The sequence below is a fragment of the Antechinus flavipes genome, chromosome 1, assembly GCF_016432865.1.
Source record: "Antechinus flavipes isolate AdamAnt ecotype Samford, QLD, Australia chromosome 1, AdamAnt_v2, whole genome shotgun sequence".
In the NCBI taxonomy this organism is placed as follows: domain Eukaryota; kingdom Metazoa; phylum Chordata; class Mammalia; order Dasyuromorphia; family Dasyuridae; genus Antechinus; species Antechinus flavipes.
The window spans coordinates 662591519-662614791 of record NC_067398.1 but is presented as its reverse complement, the minus strand read 5'-3'; the positions used below and the strand labels follow the sequence as shown (position 1 = coordinate 662614791).

General features: G+C 37.0%; 1 protein-coding gene across 1 annotated transcript; it reads left to right on the top strand.

The window, feature by feature from the left end:
* The first annotated feature begins 1000 nt into the window (after positions 1 to 1000).
* Positions 1001 to 15371, top strand: LOC127544971 (protein zerknuellt 1-like). The gene is made up of 4 exons (XM_051971962.1): positions 1001 to 1097; positions 5668 to 5900; positions 10342 to 10422; positions 14470 to 15371. The coding sequence occupies exons 1-4, from the start codon at positions 1067 to 1069 to the stop codon at positions 14881 to 14883; spliced, it is 759 nt and encodes a 252-aa protein (XP_051827922.1). The 5' UTR covers positions 1001 to 1066; the 3' UTR covers positions 14884 to 15371.
* Positions 15372 to 23273: the final 7902 nt, after the last annotated feature.

Here is a 23273-nt window from a genome sequence, read left to right as displayed (position 1 = left end):
TTAAAAGCTAACAGTGATCATAATTTTAAAATTTTATTTTGTTGGAAAAGTGAAACTAGATATATGGGACAGGACTCCCTCTGATATCAAGGAGATCACTTTAGTGTGGGCAAATCTCAATTCATATACTAACAGCGACACAGTAGCCCTAACGCTGAATAATAGCAATTATGAGATAAATTTGGTTCATAGCGAGGTTTCATGCCCTGAATATGGCCTTTGCAAGTACTTGTCTGAGCTCAGGAACCATGGAACATGGAATAATTCTGATATTTTGCTATGGCTGAGTTTATCCAAAGGGTGACTACAAAGCATTATGTTTATACCAAGCTCAGGGCACAACTGGCTTTCTGGGTCTTAGCTCTGGAAAAAAAGAAAAATAATTTTAAAAAAAGAAGAAAGAAAAGAAAAGAGGATTTGGTCTTGTTATGGGATTCTGACATACTCTTAGGACTTACCATAGTGCCTGGCACATAGTAGATATGTATGTTTGAAATTTCTATTTTGTATGTAATCTCAATTCCGCTGTCTTTCAATAGGAATAGGAACTTGCTTTAGCTAACTCCTGGTTCAGGTTGACATCTTCTTTACAAATTTCAGTTTTAGAGAGGGTGTCCCAAAGGAATTAAGTAGTTGGTCCAGGTCCACATAGCTTGATTATTTAGGGCAGGATTTTATAAAGGTTTCCCCCTCCCCGCCCCACTCCAGAATTTTTTATTGCTTTTCCAATATCTATCCACTACTTCAGAAGATCTCATAAGAAAAGTTTAAAAATAAAACAGTCTACTATTACCTGAGGGCATTTAAGAGGGAAAGAAAATACAAGTTCACACTTAGTTTGTGGTCAGGAGTTCACATTTAGTGTCTGTGCTTTGTTTGGGTTTTTTGCCCCACCTATTCTGACTTAATTACCTCCTTTCTCCTACTTTGATTGAAAAAGTGAGAATGGGTATTTAAGTAGGGATTCCAGGTGATCTCTCTTCATTTGGCGTGGCTCTTCTGAGTCCATTCCATCTCCTGGCTCAACCTCAGAGCAAGTTAACAATTCTAATTCCCTGTGGAAACCATGGATTGCTCCGAGACCTCTTCAGACTCTGGTAAGTGTCTCTTGATTTTTCAGTTAGTAAAGACCCAACCCTGAGATCTTAGATCAACATGCCAAGATCACCCTTCTATTTTTACTTCTCTCTTTTTATTATGAGGCACTTTGTTTTCCAGAACTGAAGTTCATCAAGCAAGCTGTGAGCTTGATATAATAACAATCCTTTGCACTCACCCTCTAGATAAACTCTGCTGGAGCTAAAACACAGAATTGGCTCATGTGCAAGTCATGAAATCCTGCTAGGAATAGATTTTTTTTCCCCCTCATCTGTTGGGCAAACTCGTCTAGTTTTTGTTAACGTTCTTCTTCCTTCCCCCACTCCAAATCCCCCATTGCTGCACTTTGTTGCCTCATTCTTTGGCTAACCACTATTATATATATTAAGGCTTAGAGAGATGGTCAGTTGGTAGCTCAAGGAAACAAGGCCTTCCGGGGAAGGAATTATATTTCCTACACATACCTCTTCTTCCCACATCCTTATTTTCCAACCCAAACTGTAGTGTGGAATGCAGTAGAGGCTGACGGATGTAGCTGCTCTGATTTCTTGTCCAACTGGTCCAAAGATTTCTTAGGAACTTTGCAGTTTATAAAAGACTCTTGAATTAGAGGATGAAAGTGATCATGATGTTGAATGGGAGACCTGAGTATATATGTGAAAAAAATCACAACAATGGTCTTGTAGCCAGAATATACTTTTTATTCATGTGAACGGTTATGGACAAAACCCCAAAATAATTTTGGCAAGGTGATTTTGGGTTCTTGGACAGCATATGAGCTTTATTCGGAAATTTTTTTTGTAAATGAACGCCACAACATTTGGATCCCTGAGTTTCCTTTCAGATGATTATGCATAATCTCATTAAATTACAGAAAGAATTACATATTACTTAAGGGACATTTCCTAAATTGTATAAGGCATTCACCTTTGGGCCTAGGAAAGGAATGAAGGAGCTAAGTGAAATCCTCTGGCAAATTTAATTTGTTTAGTCTTTAAAAACAAACAAATAAACAAACCTGTTCAATTCTTTGTAATACCAATTGGGGTTTTCTTGGCAAAGATAGTGGTGAGTTTGCTGTTTTCTTCGGATCATTTTACAGATGGGGAAACTAGGCAAATAGGATTAAATGATTTGACCAGGATCTGTAACCAGACTTGAATTCAAAACGAATCTTTCTAACTCCAGACCCTGAACTCAATTCGTTTTGTCATGAAGGAAAAATATTCTATCTATTCTATCTACCAGTAGAGGAATGTTAGAGAAGGACTGACTACTGAGGTAAAAAGGTAATTTATTAGACTGTAAGTTATCTATTAATATATGATCTTGGTAATGATGGACAGAATCAGCTACACCCAGAGAAGGAACATTGGGAAATGAATGTGAACTACTTGCATTTTTGTTTTTCTTCCCAGGTTATTTTTACCTTCTGAATCCAATTCTTTTTGTGCAACAAGAGAACTGTTCGGTTCTGCACACATATATTGTATCTAGGATATACTATAACATATTTAATATGTATAAGACTGCCTGCCATCTAGGAGAGGGGGTGGAAAGAGGGAAGGGGAAAAGTCAGAACAGAAGTGAGTGCAAGGGATAATGTTGTAAAAAATTACCCATGCATATGATCTGTCAATAAAAAAGTTATAATAAAAAAAATATGATCTTGGGAAACGCCTCACCTGAGATAAGTTAATGGCTAGATTTTAAGTTACAGTTATATTCACTCAACACTTATCCTCCTAAATGTCTCCTAAAAACATCTGCCAGAACCTAAGGGATATGTCAGTCAATAAATATTTAAGTACCTACTATGTGCCAGACACTGCGCTAAGTATTTATGATACAAAGAAAAGCCAAAGTTATGTCCCAACAAAATACATACGAGATTATTTGGAAATGATAACCAAGAGAAAAGCATTAGAATTAAAGAAGATCAGGAAAGGTTTTCTGGAGGATTTTAGATGAGACTTGAAGAAAGCCAGGAAAATCAATATGTAGAGATTCAGAGGGAGAGACTCCTAGATTTGAGAGTCAGACAGTGAAAATACTAGTCAGAAAAGTGAGAACTATTTTCACTTAGTTTGTGTTTCTGGCCTGCGCTTCCCTTACTTTCCCTGCCTCCTTTTGTTTATTGTCTCCCTGGATTAGATTGTAAACTCCTTGAAGGTAGGGATTGTCTTTCTTTTGATTAATAGTATTTAGCAGTTACTTAACACTTAACGTGCTTACTTTTTATTGGATTGAATTTCCAAGTATTGCAAGAACTTCCAAGACCGGTAAGTTCCCAAGAGATTTCCCTCCCAATAGAATGTGGAGGTTTAAATCATCAAATTTAAGCCCAACGTAGATGAAGGGCCTAAAGCATAGTTTACCATAATTAGTTTTAACAAACAGTCCTTAGTTTCTATTTCATTAATGTCTTTTTTGAGTTAAAAAATGTCTAATTTGGTATTTAATTGGGAGTTTTTAATTTGTTCTTTTTCTAGCTTTTTTTGTTGTATGCCTAATTAATTAAGCTCCTCTTTCTCTAATATTATTTATGTAGCTATTTAAAGATACAAAATTTCCCCTAAGAATTGCTTTGGCTGCATTCCATAGGTTTTGGTGTGTTGTCTCATTATTGTCATTTTCTTGGATGAAATTATGGATTGTTTCTGTGATATGTTGTTTGATAACACTCACTTTTTAGAATTAGATTATTTAATTTCCAATTGGTTTTTAGGAGCCATCAGGAAAGCAGGAAAATTGAGTTTCCAAGAGATCACTGGTAGAATTTGGAGGCTTGAATCATCAAATTTGAGCCCGACAAAGATGAAGGAAGGGCTTCAAGCATAGTTTGCCACAATTAGATTTAAGAAACAGTCCTTAGTCTCATTTTCTCTTGCTGAATGACCATAGGCAATTTAGTCTCTTTTTCTCTCATGCGTCAGAGCATGAGAGCCAATATTTTTAGAGGCATCTTCAAAAGCATTTTGAAAGCATAAAAACCAAAATCGGCTCATTTTCCTTTTCACTGCTCATTCCCCACTTCAACAAGGAGGCTCTTTAATTCCATATTGGAATAAATTGGGGCACTCCTAAATCATTTGATAGTTAACAAAAGGAGATTTACTTAGCCATTAACAGAAGAAGGTTATTCAAGACAGACAGGTTAATTCAGATAAGTGAGATTCTATTCTTATGTTACCCATCATGACTTGCCACCTAAAGTTATGAAACTTTCTCTTTCCTCCTCCCCCTTCACCAAATTCTTATTTCAGCTCAGTACGCTCCGTAATGAGGAAATGTCAATAGTCTGAGTCCTTTGTCCCCAGAGCCAACTAAACTTCAAGAAATATCTCTTTTTTTTCCTTTTAAAGGAAAAACCACTCTACCTTTTTATGGGGGAGAGAAGGATTACATTATTGCTCCCATCACACAAGGAACAAGGTTCAAATCTACAAATATGTAAAAAAAAAAAATTTATATAGTACTGTCACTCTTCCTCCCCCCCCATGTCTCCTCCCCCCCCCCAAAAAAAAGGGGAAAAAAGGCAATATAGCATAATATATAGCTTAGGGCAATCTTGAATTGGGTTCAGGTCTTGCTGCTGACATATATTATGTGTGACCAAGATTGAGCAAGTCACTTAAACTCTCAATGCCCCAGACACTTTTTTAAAGTTCTGAAGTTATAGATAAGGTGATCGCCTTCATTTATGAAGGGGATTTATAAAACAGGAGTCCTCCCCACCTCACTGATGAAATCACAAATCTAGATCTCCTTTTCTAAGCCTAAGCTTCCAAAAGAAAAAAAAAGCTATCTGAAGCCAAAATTATTGTGTTCTATAACTGGTTAATTTCCTTAATCTGAGAAAAACAACAATAACATTTAAATTAAAGTTTATAAAGTACTTTATGGATTATCTCATTTACTATCTCAAATACTACAATTTTTACCATCTTCTTTTTATAGCCAAGAAAAATTATGGATCACATAGCTTGTAACCATCTGGGGCATGGGTTGGAAACCAGAACTACCTGATTTCAAATTTACTTTGCCTCTTCTCAATCCAATCTAGGCAAGCATGATTCCCATGAAATATTTGGACCTAGATACAATAACGATAGATTCCCATCCTTAATCAGGATAAGTCTCTTGGCGTATTCTTTCCTTTTCTATTCATGGGCTGGGAAACTCAGAGGGTGACTAACACAGGTTCAGGGTATCCTATGTAACTGCTGTAACACTGTGCATGTTAGATATGCAAACTAGTACAAGAAAAACAATCATTAGGTTTCACTTCTTAATACTAGCAATTGAACTTTATTAATCAAATGCATGTCAATATTAGTCTATATTATCTATTAAACTATAGAAACATTACCCCTACCTCATTTCCTAAGTCTTTTCCGTAAATGTGTATCTTGTACCAGCATTCATTGAAAAGGTCTCCTTTCTGCTCCACCAGAGATGGTTTTGATGGTGGATAAGTTCCTTCAGTACAGATATTCAACTAGTTTTTTGAAAGCAGCTGGAAGTCTGACCAGAAAACTTTATATTGTTGCTCTTTTCCTGTTTCAGGCCCATCAACCTGTAATGATACCAACAGGCTCTTGGAAAACTCAACAGGGGAACCCAAACCTGAATCCAAATCCTTGAATGGCACTTCCAACAAGGAAAATAGAGTCAGAAAGAGAATGGCCTATAGCAAAACACAACTTGAGGAACTGCATTTTCATTTCAAACAGAATGCATATCTTAATTCTGAACAAATGGACCAGATATCTAAGAAACTGGGTATCTCTCACAGACAGGTGAGTAGGGGACATTTAAAGGCTCAGGGTGCAAAGTTTTGCAGTGAATGACAAGAAAATATTTTAGATTTGGTTTGGCTTTGTTTTAAATTGAGAGATGTTAAAGGGTATCTTCTTGGAGGGCTTCAGAAGACAAGGTCTGCCAATATCCCTTTGTAACCTATCCTGGGAGCAGTAATAAGAACACTAGCCTGGATGTCCAGAAATATAAGAGTCTAGTCCTATTTCTGTGATTTAGATTTTTCACTTGGCTTTTGCTTTGCTCAGTGAAAATAAGAGGACTGGATCTTGTTTCCAAAGAGTGTTTCCAATACGAAGATTTGAAGATTTGTATATCAGGAAAGAAGCTAAGACTTGGTTGGGCACTGTCATGAATTCACTAGCTTCTTTGCCTTGTGCCTTTTAAAATTTGTCTTATTTGCATTTTATCCCTTAGCCCCTGTCTATTTCCTTGTCTCTTAGATTTCTAACCTGAATTATCATCACAAACCCTAACTCCCATTGCAGAAGGGATTCCTGCATCTCTGATCTTCATTTGCCTTCTCATTTGTTACCATAGCAAAGGCCATCTCATCTTTTCCATCAACACAGTTCCCTTTTTTCATTAAAGAATTATTTTCCTCTTCAAATTTATCTCCTGCTTCTCTCTTCCTTACTAGTCACACTTTCAATGCTTTATACAAAAAAAGTTTTGCTTCTCAAATATGTAGGTTTTAGTTGTTAGAAATTGTTTGAGGCTCATGACTCAGTATTTTTTCTTTCAGGGATGTAATGACCACGTATTTAAAATCAGCCGGAGTCAGGAATTCAGGTTAAGGGAAAAATCTTCAATCTTTATTGAAGTGAAGAGATGAATAAGGATTGCGATAGCAATATGGGCAAGAAAGATTGCGATAGCAATATGGGCAGCTGCGACAGGAAGCCAGCTAACAGAAAGAGATCTGAGCTGAGCAAACCGTCACAATCGCAATGCAAAAAGTCTCTCCTTCCCCTTCCTTTTCTACTCCCCTGCCTCCACCCACCAAAATCCTCATTTCCTATACAACACATCAGGACTTGCACAAAGAGTGGGTGGGGGCCATTCTTTCTCCAAGCTTATATATTAATAGAGTATGGTCCAATTACTACTTAGCCTCATGTGCTTGGGACCTCAGTGCATCAACTTAAGCCTCAGCCCATTACATTTGCCGCTTTCTTTTGTTTTAGAACACAGGTGATCATGCCATCCCTGACTCCTCAGGGAGGTCAGAGCCCCCAAGGGGAGGTGATCACACCCTCCCTGACTTCTCAGGAAGGGAGGTGAAAGCACTGAAAAGGAGATAATCACGCCCTCCCTGACATCTCAGGAAGGGAGATGAAAAGCACCAAAGGGAAGTGGGAGTTGCTAGCAGATTTCTGGGCTGAAGGGTCTTCAACAGCAGCCCTGCTTAAAAAACCGAAGTACTCGTTTTTAACCCTAATTGTTGTAAAACGTCTCTTCCCCACAGTTTGATGGGGATTTTTTCAACCATAAAAGGAGTAAAAACTCCTGTTTTGCCTTCAAAAGTCCATCTCATAGGGGCAGCACTAACTTCAGCTGCTATTGATCCTCCTACTCCAGACATATAGGTGTCTGCTTTAATCTTTGGCCAGTGACTGGGCCAACTGGCCCCTCTAATAACTGTACGATCTGCACCTGTATCTACCAATCCTTCCAATGGTAGGCCATTTATATAGATTGTGAGCATAAGTTGGTTAGCTGTTACAGCTGCTGTCTAGTATATTCCTGGATTTTGTGGTCTGGAGTCAGAATCTGGGTGACTATCACCAGGTTGCTTATTAGGATTCTGTATGAGTAAACCTGATGCTACTACGTCTCCTGGGTGATAAGTCACACATTGTCTACCTGTATTAGTGACTGGGATATTATCTACACATTCCCCAGTTTCCCACATCAGGGTGTGGATGGACACTGTTTTGTACGTACAAAAAGGAGGCGAAATGGTCAAGCCTACTGTGCCTGGAGGTAAGGGATCCATAGGCTGGAGAGGAACAGATTTCACCTCTCCAGGGGGTATCTCAGTTGTCCCAGCTGCATACAGCTCTATTCTCCCCAATTGTAATTCCCTTCTGCCATCAGGTTACTTCCTGGCTGGTTGACTGTGTAATCCCCTTCTCCCATCATATGGCTTTCTGGCTGATTGGTCATGTCTGGGTACTGGACTTCTAGGCACTCTCTGGGTGTACCATTGGTTGCCATCATGCCCCAAGTGTTTTTTGCCTTGGGCCCTGGGGCTGGGCCCCTCATCACATTTCCCTGAATCTGTCTACATTCTGAGGCCCAATGGAAGCCTCTGTTGCATTTTGGACATGGGGTAATTGGGTCTTGTTCTCCCACCTTGTTTTCCCATTCTATCTCTATACCAACATTGAGTTTTCAGATGCCCTACTTTTCCACACTGAAAGCATCTACGAGTCTCTCTGGAAGTCCCTTGCCAAGAGGGATTCTGTCTTCCCATGTTTGGATTTTGGGAAGTCTGCATCATAGCCTGGCTATAAAAGGCATCTGTGCCCACTGTGGCACAGCATCTTATGAGCTCCTCTAAAGGAGCATCCTTGCGCAGTCCTAGTATAATTTTTCTGCAAACCTCATTAGTATTTTCCTTAGCAAGTTGCCTTATCAAAATGTCTGTTATTAGATTTTCTCCATTTGTTCTTGTGATAGCTGTCTGCAAGCGTCCCACAAAGTCAGCAAAGGGTTCATTTGGCCCTTGTGTTATTTTTGTGAAGGCCCCCCCCTTGTCATTTTATTATGGAGAGAAGCCCACTCTTTGATAGCATTAGCAGCAATTTGCTGATATGCTGCTACAGAATAATTAATTTGTACTGTGACATCTGCCTAAGGACCTACACCTGTTAGTAGGTCACAGGTGATTGCAGCATGAACTCCACTTTGAATATTTTGTTGGGCTTGTATCCTACAGAGTTCACTATATTCAGAAAGCCACAAGTAGTTCTGTCCAGGTTCTAGGCATATTTTTGCTATAGATTTCCAGTCATTAGGGGTCAAGATTTCAAAAGCCAAATTCTGTAATAACATCTTAACATAAGCTGATGTAGTCCCATAAAGAATGCAAGCTTTTTTCAGGTCTTTGAGGATTTCTATATCAAAAGATGAGTATCTTCTACTTTCTTGACCTGAAGAATTAAACTGTTGAATTACAGGAAAAATGTGGTGTTGAAATTCGGATACATTTTTCCCTTCTTCTTTGGCCTTAATTAGTCCCTTTTGCAATCTACTCATAGGAGCAGCTGGATGCTGGAGGGGAGGTGCTGGATGCTGGAGGGGAGGTGCTGGATGCTGGTGGGGAAGTGCTGGTGCTGTCACTGCTCCCCCTCCCCCCACTACCCCTCCTCCCTCCATCCCCAAGGGTGGAGTTGATGGAGGAGAGTCAATTACCTGCTCCTTAGGTGGGGCTGAAGCTGCCTCAAATTCACCCCACCCTTGAGCCTCACTTAAGTCTCCCTGCCCTGTGGGGATATGGCCATTAACCTGTTCTTTGTCTTCCTCCTTTATCTCAGGCTTCCCCATTTGGCTATTCCTAGAATTTTTACCTTTTCTCTTAGAACTTATACAGTATCTTAAGGCCAAATGTATCATATTGTATAAATAGAATGCCTCGATGGAAATTGAATGAGGACCGTTTTCATTGTAATATGTGGAGAGCTGTTGACCAACCAATGCCCAGTTATCTAGAGAGATTTGCTCTTCCTCTAAGAACCAAGGGGAGGTGCGTTTTAATGTACCCAGAAGTCTAGCTGCCTGTTCCCAAGTTACAAGTAGCCCTTGATCTTCTATCAGCTTAAGCAGGCTTTCTATAGTGCCACTCCTGGGTGGGGCTGGAGATGGGGGGGGTTGGAGTGGGGGATGGAGAATCTTGGGATCTGTCCCATTTCAGCCAAAAAGTTACTGCTTTAGTCTTTAAGAAAATAAGTTCCCTGTTTGTCTTATACTCACCTAAGTTCCTGGTCACTGGAGACTTCTTCAATGAAAGTAGGGTCCTTGGTTCCCACGCTTGGGCAGACCTCTGGGTATTCACCCCCACGCTATTACGACGATCTTTCAGCTCAGACCTCTCTCTCTGCTAGCTGGCTTCCTGTCGCAGCTGCCCATATTGCTATCGCAATCCTTCTTGCCCATATTGCTATCGCAATCTTTTTTCACCTCTTCACTTCAATAAAGACTGAAGATTTTTCCCTTAACCTGAGTTCCTGACTCCAGCTGATTTTAAATACGTGGTCATTACACAGGGATGTCTCAGAAATCCCATTAGAAAATTGTATATTTTGTTTGATTATCATATTTCCATTCTAAACATCCTTTTTGATACCATGACCTTGTTCACCCTTTTCTATCACCTTTTATTTTAAAATAAGCAATTCTGCTTTTGTATTTTTGGAGGTAAGAAAATGGTTCCAGAATATGAGAATGAAGAGGAAAAAACAGATGAATGTTTCAGACCAGGAATCTCACTTGGAAAAGGTCAGTATATTCCCCAGACATTACTCAAGAAAAATATAGCCTGATGAATTCTTGGGATCATCCTTCACTCCTTTCTTACTCTTATTTCTCATCTCTAATTAGATACCAAATATCATCACTTCTACACCTAATCATAATGTCTCTAGTATCTCTCCCCTTTCCACTTTCACCCTTTCAGGATCTCCCTTTCCTGGACCATTGCAACATCTTCCTCTACCCTTTCCTACCTGAACTCACTGCTTCAGACTTGTCTATACCATTTTCAGCCTTATTAAAAAAGCATGAAATGAAACTCAAAAGTTGCAGCTTCTGGAACGAGGAAGCCAGACTGGGAAAGGAGCTGGTTCCTGGGAGAAAAGCACATATGAGACCCTGATAGTATCTTAGTGTCCCCTTCAATTTATGATACATAATCATAGTCACATATCATGTCAACAAGTATTTATTAAACACCTACTATGTTTGGGGCACTATGTTAAGCCCTTAGGATATAAGGTAAGATAAAAAAATTAGCTAAGCCCTCAAGGAGTTTATAATCTTATGAGTATGTAAACAAAAAAGATAGATCAATGAAATTGTAGATCATCTCAGAGAGAAGGCACTAGCATTAATCTTGTATTGGTAGCACTAAATGTTACAGAAGGTAAGATTTTAGCTGAGACTTGAAGGAATCCAGGGAAGCTGAGGCAAGGATGAAGAGGGAGAGAATTCCAGGCAAGGAGAACAGTATACAAAAATATTTAGTCAGGAGATGCAGTTCCTTGTGCAAGGAATAGAAAAGGAGCTAGGATCGCTGGAGTGCAGAATATATAGTAGTAGAAATGGAGGTTGTGGAAGGGGGAGGTGGTAAAGTATAAGAAGACAAAGTTGGAAGGGGTTGAGTTATTAAGGGCTTAAGAAGCCAAACATTGGATTTTTTTTCATATGATCTTGAACCACTGGAATTTACTGAGTTGAGAAGTGAAATGATGAAACCTGCATTTTAGGAAGATAACTTTGACAGCTTAATGAAGAAAGGATTTGGAGAGATTGAGGCAGGAAGACCAATAGCCACCAGCCAATTGCATTATTCTAGGTGTGAGCTGGGGATGTTTGTGAGAAATGTTATGAAGGTAAAAGGAGAGAAGGAAACAAGCATTTATAAAATACTTAGTATGTCCTTAGTTTTGCGCAAAGCACAGGAAACAAAAATGAAATTTGTCCTCAAGGAACTTGCCTTCTACTGGGATAGAAAACACACAAAAGAAAGCTGAAATATTGAAATCATAGAAAATAGATGAAAATATTCACTCAGGGCATGATTTTGAAGTTCAAAATTCAGAACAAGAGCTGGTAGAGGAATGATGGATTTTAAAAAATAGTACGTGACATCAAATTGAATATGGGGATTGGATATGAAAAAAACCCAAGAATTGAGGTTGAAGCGCACCTGACTGTGAGCTTGCATGACTGGGAGGATAATGGTGCCCTCATATTCAAAGATAGTTAGGAAGAAGGGAAAGCTTGGAGGAGAAGAGGAGTTTAATTTTGGACTTGAGTTTAATTGATCTACCAGGAAATTGAGTTTGAGATGCCCAATAAGCAGTAGAATTCAAGAGAAAGATTGGGGTTGAATAATTAAATCTAAGATCATCTGCATAGACCTTGTAATTAAAAGAGAGAAGAAGGAAATTTATTGTTATTTATTAAGGGTCAAACACTTTACAAACATCACATTTAATGATCAAAACTGAAGTAAGTGCTATTATTCCTATTTTATAATTAAAGAAACTCAGAAAAACAGAGGTTATGTGCTTTACTAAAAGTCACCTAGCTAGTATCTCCATGACAAGATTTGACCTGACTCAGACCAAGTGCTCTATCCACAGAGTCATTAGGATACTTTCACTCTTTTGGATCCCATAATATTACTTACAGTGTCATATCTTGTTTACAAGAGCATCATTTAAGATCATCAAATATATTACATATTTTTCTTGGTCACTGAGTCAACTATCTTGTTTTACTTAATTCTAGGCATAGCTCATAAACTATCAAACAGACATTCTGTTGGACTAATAATGGGTGATATACTCAATTGTATGTCAGTCTCAGCTATAGGCATTTTGCATTCATTTTTTTTCTCTTCCTCTATGAATAATAAGGCCTGTCTCTTGAGGAATACTATATCTTTGTGGGAAGGCCCTATAGTCTTATTAACTGTCATCAGTATAATATCTACATCAAGAATTTTTGGCCAAATACTGTATCTCTAGGAAATCTCTGTTCCATTTGTATTCTTTATGCCAGAATTTATCAAATTTGACTCTATGGAATCAAAGAACTGAATATGAGGGTAATGAAATTATAGTTTATTGTTAGTAAATTTTGATTTATATACTTATATACTTGGGGATAGGTAGAATTTTCTCAGACAAAAAGGGTCATGAATAGGAAAAATTTAAGAAGCCCTGGTATATAAAGCCTCTTTCATAATACTGTAAACCCCTGTTGATGTACTTAGTGTGTTCTAGATACTTGGCTTATTGTAGTTTGACTAGATTTTTCCTCCAGAGCTTCTCATTCCCTAAAATGTTTTTTTCTGAGGTTTTCGCCCCCTCATCTTCCACATTTAACAGCTTTCATACTTGAGCAGATTCTATAGCTTCTGACCAATCAAGAGTAAAAGCAGTAGATGGATGTTCCCTTCTCTCAATTTATTGGCACATCTCTCCTTTGTCTCTTTGACATATTTCTTATACATACATACGTGTGTGTATATATATATATATATATATATATATACACTTATATATTTAATATAGTAAATTGCTGTCCTTCTCAACATGCATCCCAAGACCTTGCTCCCAAAATCATGTTATATCATATAGCTGACTAGATTGAATTTAAAATGGTTTATAAAAATCCAGAGTTAGTCCCAGTGAACTGCTCTTTAGCTGTATAAACCTCATATTACATTTATCTTTTGACTCAAAATATGAGATGCTACATTTATGTCTATTAAATTCTATCTTAATGGATCCAGAGAGAACTATGGGGACTGAATGTGGATCAAAACATACTATTTTCACCTTTTTTTCTTGTTTTTTTTCTTACTTGTGGTTTTTCCATCTGTTCTGACTTTTCTCTCTTAATATGACTTACAAGAAAATATGTAAAAAATTAATGTACTTGTATAACTTAAAAAAAAAAAAAACATTAAACAAGTGACTTAAACAAAAAAAGACTTCCATGACAAGACTTCCACTCTTGCTTTTCCTATCTATCTGAACCTATTAACTCTCCCTTTTTGATGTTCTTTGCAAGTATATAGACCTTCTTTTCTGCTGTATCATGTGATTCTCCTCCTACATTCATTCGTCAGTCTGGTAAATTTTATCTCCCTAACCTCATGGCTCAGTTCAACTTCTACTTCTTTTTTTTTTTTTAAAATAACTTTTTATTGATAGAACACATGCCAGGGTAATTTTTTACAGCATTATCCCTTGCATTCACTTCTGTTCCGATTTTTCCCCTCCCTCCCTTCACCCCCTCCCCCAGATGGCAAGCAATCCTTTACATGTTGAATGGGTTACAGTATATCCTAGATACAATATATGTGTGCAGAACCGAACAGTTTTCTTGTTGCACAGGGAGAATTGAATTCAGAAGGTATAAATAACCCGGGAAGAAAAACAAAAATGGAAGCAAAACAAAAACATTTCCCATCAACTTCTACTTCTTATAAGAGGTCTTTCCTGATTCCTCCCAGTTATTAGTGTTCTTTGAGATTGTTTTATTTCTGAATATGTTGTTACCCACTTACTTGTTGGAAGTACCATATTCTGGTTTCTTTGATTCTAAGGATATAGTTTTTTAACAAATGCTCATAGAAATAACACAAACAAACAATGTTTCTGACCTGAGTTTTTTATCTGGAAAATGGGCATGATTGTTCAGTTTTGCTATTTGTAGTCCCTGTTATCACATCAGTTTTTCCTATTGATATAGGAGGGCTAGAAACTCTGTTAAAGTACCAAACAATGATGCTTCCTCTTTATTTTTCAGATATGTGATTCAGCTATAATGCATCCTAGTAGGACTCAAGGGGATCTGCAGTCCACTGTTGCCCAGCCCACTGTTACCTTGCAGCAAGACTTTAGGACAAATACCACTTGCAGAATTAAAATGGAATGTCAATCCTGCAATTACTTTTCTCACTTTCATAAAGAACAGAAGACAGTTAACTTGCCAAATTATAATGATCACCAAGCAATGGCTGTTCCTGCTTATTCCAATTCCTATTTAGAGCCTACTACTTTTCAGCCAAGTTATGGAATGAATCAATCCTGGAACATGTTCTCAAAAGACAATTTCCCACAGCAACAATGTAATAGAGGAAATCATCATGGTGACCTAATTTATCATTACTCTGAGGTCAACTCAGTGTCTGGGAAACCTACAGTCTTCATGCAACTTTAATACCATAATAAACTCCCACCATAGACCCTTACTCTCCATGATGTGAATCGTGGAGATTGTTCTCAGAGATTGTTAAAAGAAAAATGATAATTAGATCAATTCTCCAATATTGTCCAGTTTGTATAATAAGGAGAGGTCAAAAATTTTTCCTTTTAGCCTCTATTGTCTCAGTGATGTGCAGCAAAACTCTTAAATCACCCAACCTCTGAGACTATCTAATTAGTATCTTGAAAAGACAGTCACAACAACTTTTGAAACTTTGATTAGCATATCTTTCGACAATTCTGGGACCTGGTGACTCTGGTGGATTCTACCAGTCTCCTTGATTCCTCCCCCTTGCTCCATAAATCCTGCCCCGATCCCTTTGCTCCCCTGAGACTTTAAAAATTGTATATCCTGAAATGCATTAAGTATAACTGCCTTTTGTATTTTCTATTCAATCCCACGAAGCTATTTATGTAAAATAAATAGCAAATCTTTGTAACCTATGATGGCTATTTTGTCTTGGTTGCTCCCTGTCATGAACCAGATCTTTATTATATATTATATTCTTTTATAATTATGTTCTCCTGAATCTATTTCCTATTGATGGGATTAGTGGTAGTTGTGATGAGGTGCGAGAATTGGGGTAGGAGATCCTCTCTGCTCCAAGGCACAGGTTGCAGGTCATGTGCAGAAAAACATTTGCAAACCTGAAATCTGTGTGGCAAAAAGGGATTTATTGGCACTGAGAAGCCAGCTTTCTAGGAAGACAGACTTCTTAGTGGGCCGTTAGGAAGATAGCAAAGGTTAACACTTAGAAGAGAATATCTTCACCAGTGGGCAAAAAGTCCTGGCAGGACAGCTTCCTAAGACAGCTCCCTTGGCAAGCATAATCCTGTTTAGGACTTCTGCAAAGATTCAGGGTTCAGAGTTGTCTTTTATTAGCTGTCTGAGGCTTGGGCTTCCATTCAAAATTGAATGAGATTCATTCAATTGTGGACAATACTCTGGGCCTAGATTTCCAATTGAAAAGAGATTACTTATCTTGGGAGCTACTTATTGGGAGCTACTTATTATCCTGTCTTCTCTACCACCACATCAATTGCCTTTTCCCTTCCGCATTCCCCTAGTTGCATCCTGATTCAAACTGTTTGATTTTTTTTTTTTTTGCACACTTGAAATATTTGTTTCTAAGGATTTTTTTTTCAAATTATGTCAAATATTTTTAACACTCAATTTTTTAAAAATTTTGAGTTCTGAATTTTCTCCCTCCTTCTCCTCCACCCTCTTTGATAAGGAAGAAATTTGATATGGATTATACATGTACATTCATGTAAAACATTTCTATATATATCCTTAGATAGATAAGTAGCTCCCAAGCTACTTGGGATTACTTATCTTGGCACCTTGCTGCCCCATTCCCATAATTTTCATCAAACTAGTCTTGATATTTGAATGTTCTGACCCAGATGAGTAAATGCAGTGTGTACATCAGATCTTTGAAAAGTGCCCATTCCTTTTCTGCTCAATTGTTGCCAACTGTGTGTTGGATTAACTTCCCCTCCTAGTTGGCAACAAACTGTTCAGCACCACACCATCTATATGTGGAACTTTCAGTTATAGTAAATGGTGAAGTTTTGAATGCTGTGGATAAGTTCACTTACCTTAGCAGTATACTTTCCAGGGATGTCCACATTAATAATGAGATTGACACACATTGCCAGAGCTAGCTCAGTGTTTGGGAGCCTCTGAAGGAAAGTGTAGAGGTGGTAAAGTGATGAGGTTTGAGAATTGTTTTATAGAGCCATTGTGCTGATCTTATTTTGTATATCTGTGAAACCTGGATGGTATACCAGCAACATGCTAGGACACTTGAATCATTTCTATCTGAATTATCTTAGGAAGATTCTGAAGATCACCTGGTAGGACAAGATATCAATTGCTAAGGTCCTTTCTTGAATTAAACCGACAAGCATTCCAGCTCTACTACAGAGAGCACAACTTTGTTGGGCTGGTCACATTGTTGAAACGCCAAATGTATGCGTGCCAAAAAAAAAAAAAATAATATGGAGAATTCACACAGGGCAAATATTCATAAGATGGTCTTATCTTCCATAGGTTCAACTATTACCCTTATGTTTATGCAGATAAGCTCCAAAATACATATTGTAATCATCTTGTATATACACACACGTATCCATCAAGTTCCTATAGGATATTTCCATGTTGCTGAGGCATTCCAAACTAAAAATATCCAAAACAGAACCCATTATATTCCCCATAAAGTCATCCCTATTCTTGGCTTGACTATTATTACAAATGACACCATAACCCTTTTAATCCCTGAAATTTGCAATCTAGTAGTCATATTTGACTCCTAACTCTTCCTAACCCCACATACTAGATTAGTTGCCAAGTGCTGTTGATTTTACCTCCACGATATTTTTAAACACCCATATCCTTTACTCTACTCATATGGCTATTACACTAGTTCAGATTTTCTCAGTCTCTCATCTGGACTTTTTCAGTAGCTTCCTAATTGATCAGTATGCTTCAAGTCTCTCCTTTTCCATCCAACTTCCATTTAAAAATTATAGCAATAAAGCACAATAGTGACCATGTGACTCCTTTGTTCAAAAAGGAGCCTTCAGTGTCTTCCCTTTGCTTTAGGATAAAATAGAAATTATCTGGCATTTAGCACCCATCATAACCTAGTGCCATTATTTCCTAGTGAGAATAATGATTACAGTAGATATGAGACTCAAATGATATAAAATCTACAAAAGGCTTACACATTTAAAGTGATAAACAGCAGGCATCATCATTATCATTATCATCACTATTACTATTGTTGTTTTTTGCTGTTATTTTTGAAAGTGATGTGAGGAGAAAGCAAAGAAGAAAAATAATTGTAAGAAAGAAGGGAATATCACATTGCTTACTGTCTTGTGGGGAAAGGCAAAAGAGAGAGGAAGAAAAATTAGAAACACAAAGTATGACAAAAAATTAATGTTGAAAACTATCTTTAGAAAAAATGAATACTATTGAGAAAAAAAGAAAAAAGAAAGGAATCCTACTGCTTCATAGTTTAGAAAATAGAATAATGTAACACAAAGGAGATGGTCAGTAGTGAATGACTTTGTCATTCTCAATAATACAATGATCCAAGACTATTCTGTGGGACTTATGATGAAAAAATGCTATCCATACCCAGAGAAAGAACTGAGTATGTCTGAATACAGATTGAGGCATACTTTTTTTTTTTTAAACTTGATTTTTCCTGAGGGTTTTTTGCAACATGACTTTTATAGAAATGCTTTATATAACTTCATGTGTCTTCTCAGTGAAGGGGGGAAGGGGAAGGAGGAGAGAGACTCTGGAACTCAAAAATGTTAAAAACAAATGTAAAAAAAGGTTTACATGCAACTGAAAAAATAAAATATTAAAAAGAAAAAAAAGGGCATGCACAGTTTTAATAACCCTTTTGACATAGTTCCAAACTGTTCTCCAGAATGGTTGGATCAGATCACAGCTCCACTTATCCAATGATAAGGTCCACAATAATGTAGTAGTTTTCCAGTTTTCCTACATCCCCTCCAACATTCATCATTTTTTCCTGTCATCTTATCCAATCTGATAGATGTGAGGTGGTACCTTAGAGTTGTTTTCATTTGCATTTCTCCAAATAATAATGATTTAGAGAATTTTTTTCTTTTTTAAATAGTTTTTTATTTTCCTTAATACATGCAAAGATAGCTTTCAACACTCACCTTTGTTTATAAAACCTTCTGTTCCAAATTTTTCTCCCTCTCTTCTTTTTCCTCTCTCCCTAGACCACAAGTAACCCAGTATAGGTTAAACGATTGCAATTCTAAATGTATTTCGATATTTGTCATGCTTCACAAGAAAAATTAAATCAAAAGGGAAAAAACACAAGAAAGGAAAAAAAGCAAACAACAACAAAAGATAAAAATACTAAATTTTTAATCAATATTCAGTCTCCATCTTTCTCTCTCTGAATGTGGATGGTTCTTTCCATCACAAGTCTGTTGGAATTGCCTTGAATCACATTATTTTTAAATGAAATTTTTCCAGTGGTCTTTTTATTTAGAATATAAAATGTTTTATGTGATGGTTTACTCATATAAAAGGTACAAACATATGTGTATATACATAAATATATATGCACATGCATATCAAAACCAATCAATACACACAATACTATATACATAAATGTATGTATCACATATGCTTCCTGGTTTCATCACTGAGTTCTTCCAGCAGAATATAACTATATAATAGGTGATAGTCTGAACTACTATAACTTGAAAAAAAAAAGAAGCATCATTCAGTAACCAGGTTCTGATGGATTTTGCTTCACTTTTCTTTGTTTTGTTTCACTGTGCTAGATAGTATAGTCATACAAGTCCCCCAAGGCTTATGATCGAAACATAGCCCATTTAAGTTGAACTTGACATTTAGCCATTTCATTTGAATTCATTTCTTTGAAATCACCTTATTGCCAAGTCCATCACAGTTGATCATCACATAATCTTGTTGTTGTGTACAATGTTCTTTTCCTTGATTCTACAGGGCATTTTTTCATGTTACTTTAAATGGCTTTAATTTTTTCATCTGGAAATTGTTTGTTTATATCCTTTGACAATATATCAGTTGGGGAATGGCTTGTGTTCTTATAAATTTGACTCAATTCTCTGAGTATTTTAGAGATGAGGCCATTATCAGAAACACTGATTGTAAAAAATATTTCTCAGCCTTACATTCTAATCCTAGCTATATTGCTTTTGTTTGTGCAAACCCTTTTTAATTTAATGTATTAAAATTATTCATTTGGGAGAAAAGTGACAAAAAAAGAAAAGGAGTGGGAAGGGAAAAGAAAGGAAGAGCAGAACTAGGAACAATCAATAGAAATTTAAGGGAGTCCAATAGGTCCAGTTTCATAGAAAAGGTCCTAACCAGTAAAACTGTCTGAAAGTGTGGCAGACTGTTTCCAAAAATCAAGTGCACTCAATTCCATTAAAAGTCTATGAGCAAAGGCTTTGAGACCCCTGCTAAGAATATTATAGACAAGATTTCTGCTATAACATGGGTTTGGTTAATGACTTCTGAGGTCACTTCCAAACCTGACATTCTGTGATTCCATAGATATGATTAATAATAAAAGTGTGATACCTTTCCATAATTGAAGAAAATCAGTGAAAAGGTGGAAGATAGCAAATGAGAAAAAAAGAAAACAGAGGAATAAAGGTGTAAAGAGCATCCTGAAATGAAGACATATGGAGAGAAACATAAGGACAAATTTCTTCTTGGCAATGATCAAATTTAACACTGGAAAAGGTACTATATTTCCCTGTGCCATACCTGTTACCAAAGTCACCCGTGTATCGCTACAGGTGGATATTTTCATTGGCAGGAACCACACCCTTTGGGATATGACTAAAGAATGTGTTACTAGTCTGCCTGAGTTTTTTTACTCACCATTTTGTCATGTCAAGAGAGTTAATTTCTCACCATTAAAACAATAAAATATTTCTCAGGAGATGCATATATGTTCTTCTTAAGCCAAATGTTGCTTTCTGAAATGAACATGGATTGTTTGATATCCTCAATTCATATTTTTATAAATATAGTCCCAGATGTGCCATTCTATACTTTCCCATCAGGGATACCGCTGAACTTGATAACTTTATTCTATATGTATCTTTAATAGAACACTCAGACTACCAATACAAAGACTGAAAAGGTCTTGAGATAAAAGAAAAAGACCTTCTGATGCCTTTATACGTGAAGACACGGATTCTAGAGAAAAAAAAAGCAAAAATTCTCATATTCAGTAAAAACACACAAAATGCTCAGGATCTCTGAGAAATTACAGATAGTTTAGAAATCCTGTTGGCAAACTCTATTAGCATCCTATTTGGAATTTAGCCTGGATTTAACCTCATCCTCCTACCCTGAGATCCTGACTGTGTCAGAGGACAATTTGCCCACAAATTGCAGCCTGAATCCAAGGATATGCCAGTCACCATGTACCAGTAGCTCTTTCCCATAATCTGACAGAGAATTCTGAGGGAAATGTCCCAAGAAAAGCATAGAGAGTATAAAGAGATGTTATTTGTTGAATAAATATCAAAGCCCTGAATTTGTGGGGCAGTTAAACTCAGGCAGACTAGTAACACATTCTTTAGTCATATCCCAAAGGGTGTGGTTCCTGCCAATGAAAATATCCACCTGTAGCGATACCTTGGCACCTGAGAAAACAATGAAATATGAGTCAGGCTCTCATCCAGGATTATTACAAGATCAGAGGAATTAATGGGACATTATAAAATGTTTAGAAATTCTAATTAGTGCCTTCTCTGTTTGGAATGAGTATGGACCTGATTTCACTCTCCATTTGTGCCTAAGGAACCATTCTGATCTGGGGTCTGTGCACCTGCTTCTGTATGCCCAAGTGAAAAAAAGAGAGAGAAACATACATTCCTGGATCATCAGTGACCAATTCTGACACTAGAGTAAATTTAAAATGCCATTAACAACAAAGTACTTGTGGTGTCCCTAAAGCCTTAGGAGGGAGACTAAGGAAATGATTTGGGAGGGGTAAAGTGTTATATTATATCAAATAAAGTAATACCACCTGAAATGTCAGCCTCCTGAGAGGTTTGTGACTGCTTCTTCTGTAGTATTGATTGTGCCATGGCCTGAGGGGCACAGTTCTCCCAAACTCAGAGTCCAAAATATTCACTCAGTTTTTATCTTTGAATATGGAAATTACACAACCCCGCTTTTCCTCCAGACACACATCTTCAAATGGTCCTCTTTTTGAAGGATCATGTTGAAAACAATATCCTGAACCCCCCAAAAGGGTGCAGTGAATTAATAGACTAAGGATGAGTGAAGCAGTTTAAACTTTTAATATGTTCCTGCAGGAAGCAGGTATGAGCCTCCAGATGAGCATACACACACTTCACAGATACTAGAACCAGCAGGTTCATCTTCTAATTCTTCCCTAACTCATCCTCCTCAGAGTTTCTATTGGAGGAGACCCTTCAGAAGTCTATACTTCATTACACTCCCACTATATACATCCCTTCATATTTCTCCATGTTCCCCCTCTCCCCTTGCCTCAGAAATGGTGGATAGCTCCTCTTTAAGAGAGGAAAAGTTCATGTAGATGAGACTTATTATTAAGTATACTCAAATGAAAATTTAGTTTGGGACATGAACCTAGATCATTTATAGTCAACTAATGTTTGCAGTTACATTGGTTGACTTAAGACATTCTTTTTTTTTAATTAAAGCTTCAAGAGAGAAGTTTTTAATTAAAGTACTTTATTTTTAAAATATACACATAGATAATTTTCAGCATTCATCCTTGCAAAATCTTGTGTTCTAAATTTTTTTCCTTCCTTTACCCCTACCCCTTCCCCTAGATAGCAAGTAATCCAATATATGCCAAACCATGCAATTCTTCTATACATATTTATATAATTATCATGTTGCACAAGAAAAATCAGATCAAAAAGGAAAAACATGATAAAGAAAACAAAATGCAAGCAAACAACAACAACAACAAAAAGTGAAAATAATATGTTGTGATTCACACTCAGCCCTGCAGTCTGCTCTCTGGATGTAGATGGCTCTCTTCATCACAAGATAATTGGAAGTGGCCTGAATCCACTTTGTTGTTGAAAATAGCCATGTCAGAATTGATCATCATATGATCTTGCTATTGCTGGTATGCAATATTCTCCTGATTCTACTCACTTCACTCAGCATCAGTTCATGTAAGTCTCTCCAGGCCTCTCTGAAATTATCCTGCTGATCATTTCTTATAGAACAATAATATTTCATAACATTTATATATCATAATTTATTCAGCCATTTTCCAACTGATAGTCACCCACCCAGTTTCCAGTTTCTTGTCACTACAAAATGGTTGCTAAAACATTTTTACACATGTGGATTCTTTTCCCTTTTTTATGATCTCTTTGGGACATAGCCCAGTAGCGACACTGCTGGATCAAAGGGTATGTAGTTTGATAGCCCTTTGGGCATAGTTCCAAATTGCTTTTCATAATCCAATGATCAGTTCACAATTCCACCAACAATGTATCAGTGTCCCAGTTTTCCCACATTCCCTCCAACATTCACCATTATCTTTTCCTGTCATTTTAGCCAATCTGAGAGGTATATACTTTAGAGTTGGACTTAAGACATTCTTTAGTTTTCCTTATCCAGGATTCCTGTTGATTTAAGACATTCTTTTCTTACCATGGAACCTAATTAAATTTAGCTCAATGTTGTAACTAGTCCAGATTAATCTAGAGTTTTTCCATTGCGGAAAGAAAATTTTACAAATATATTTTATTTTCCACAATCACCAG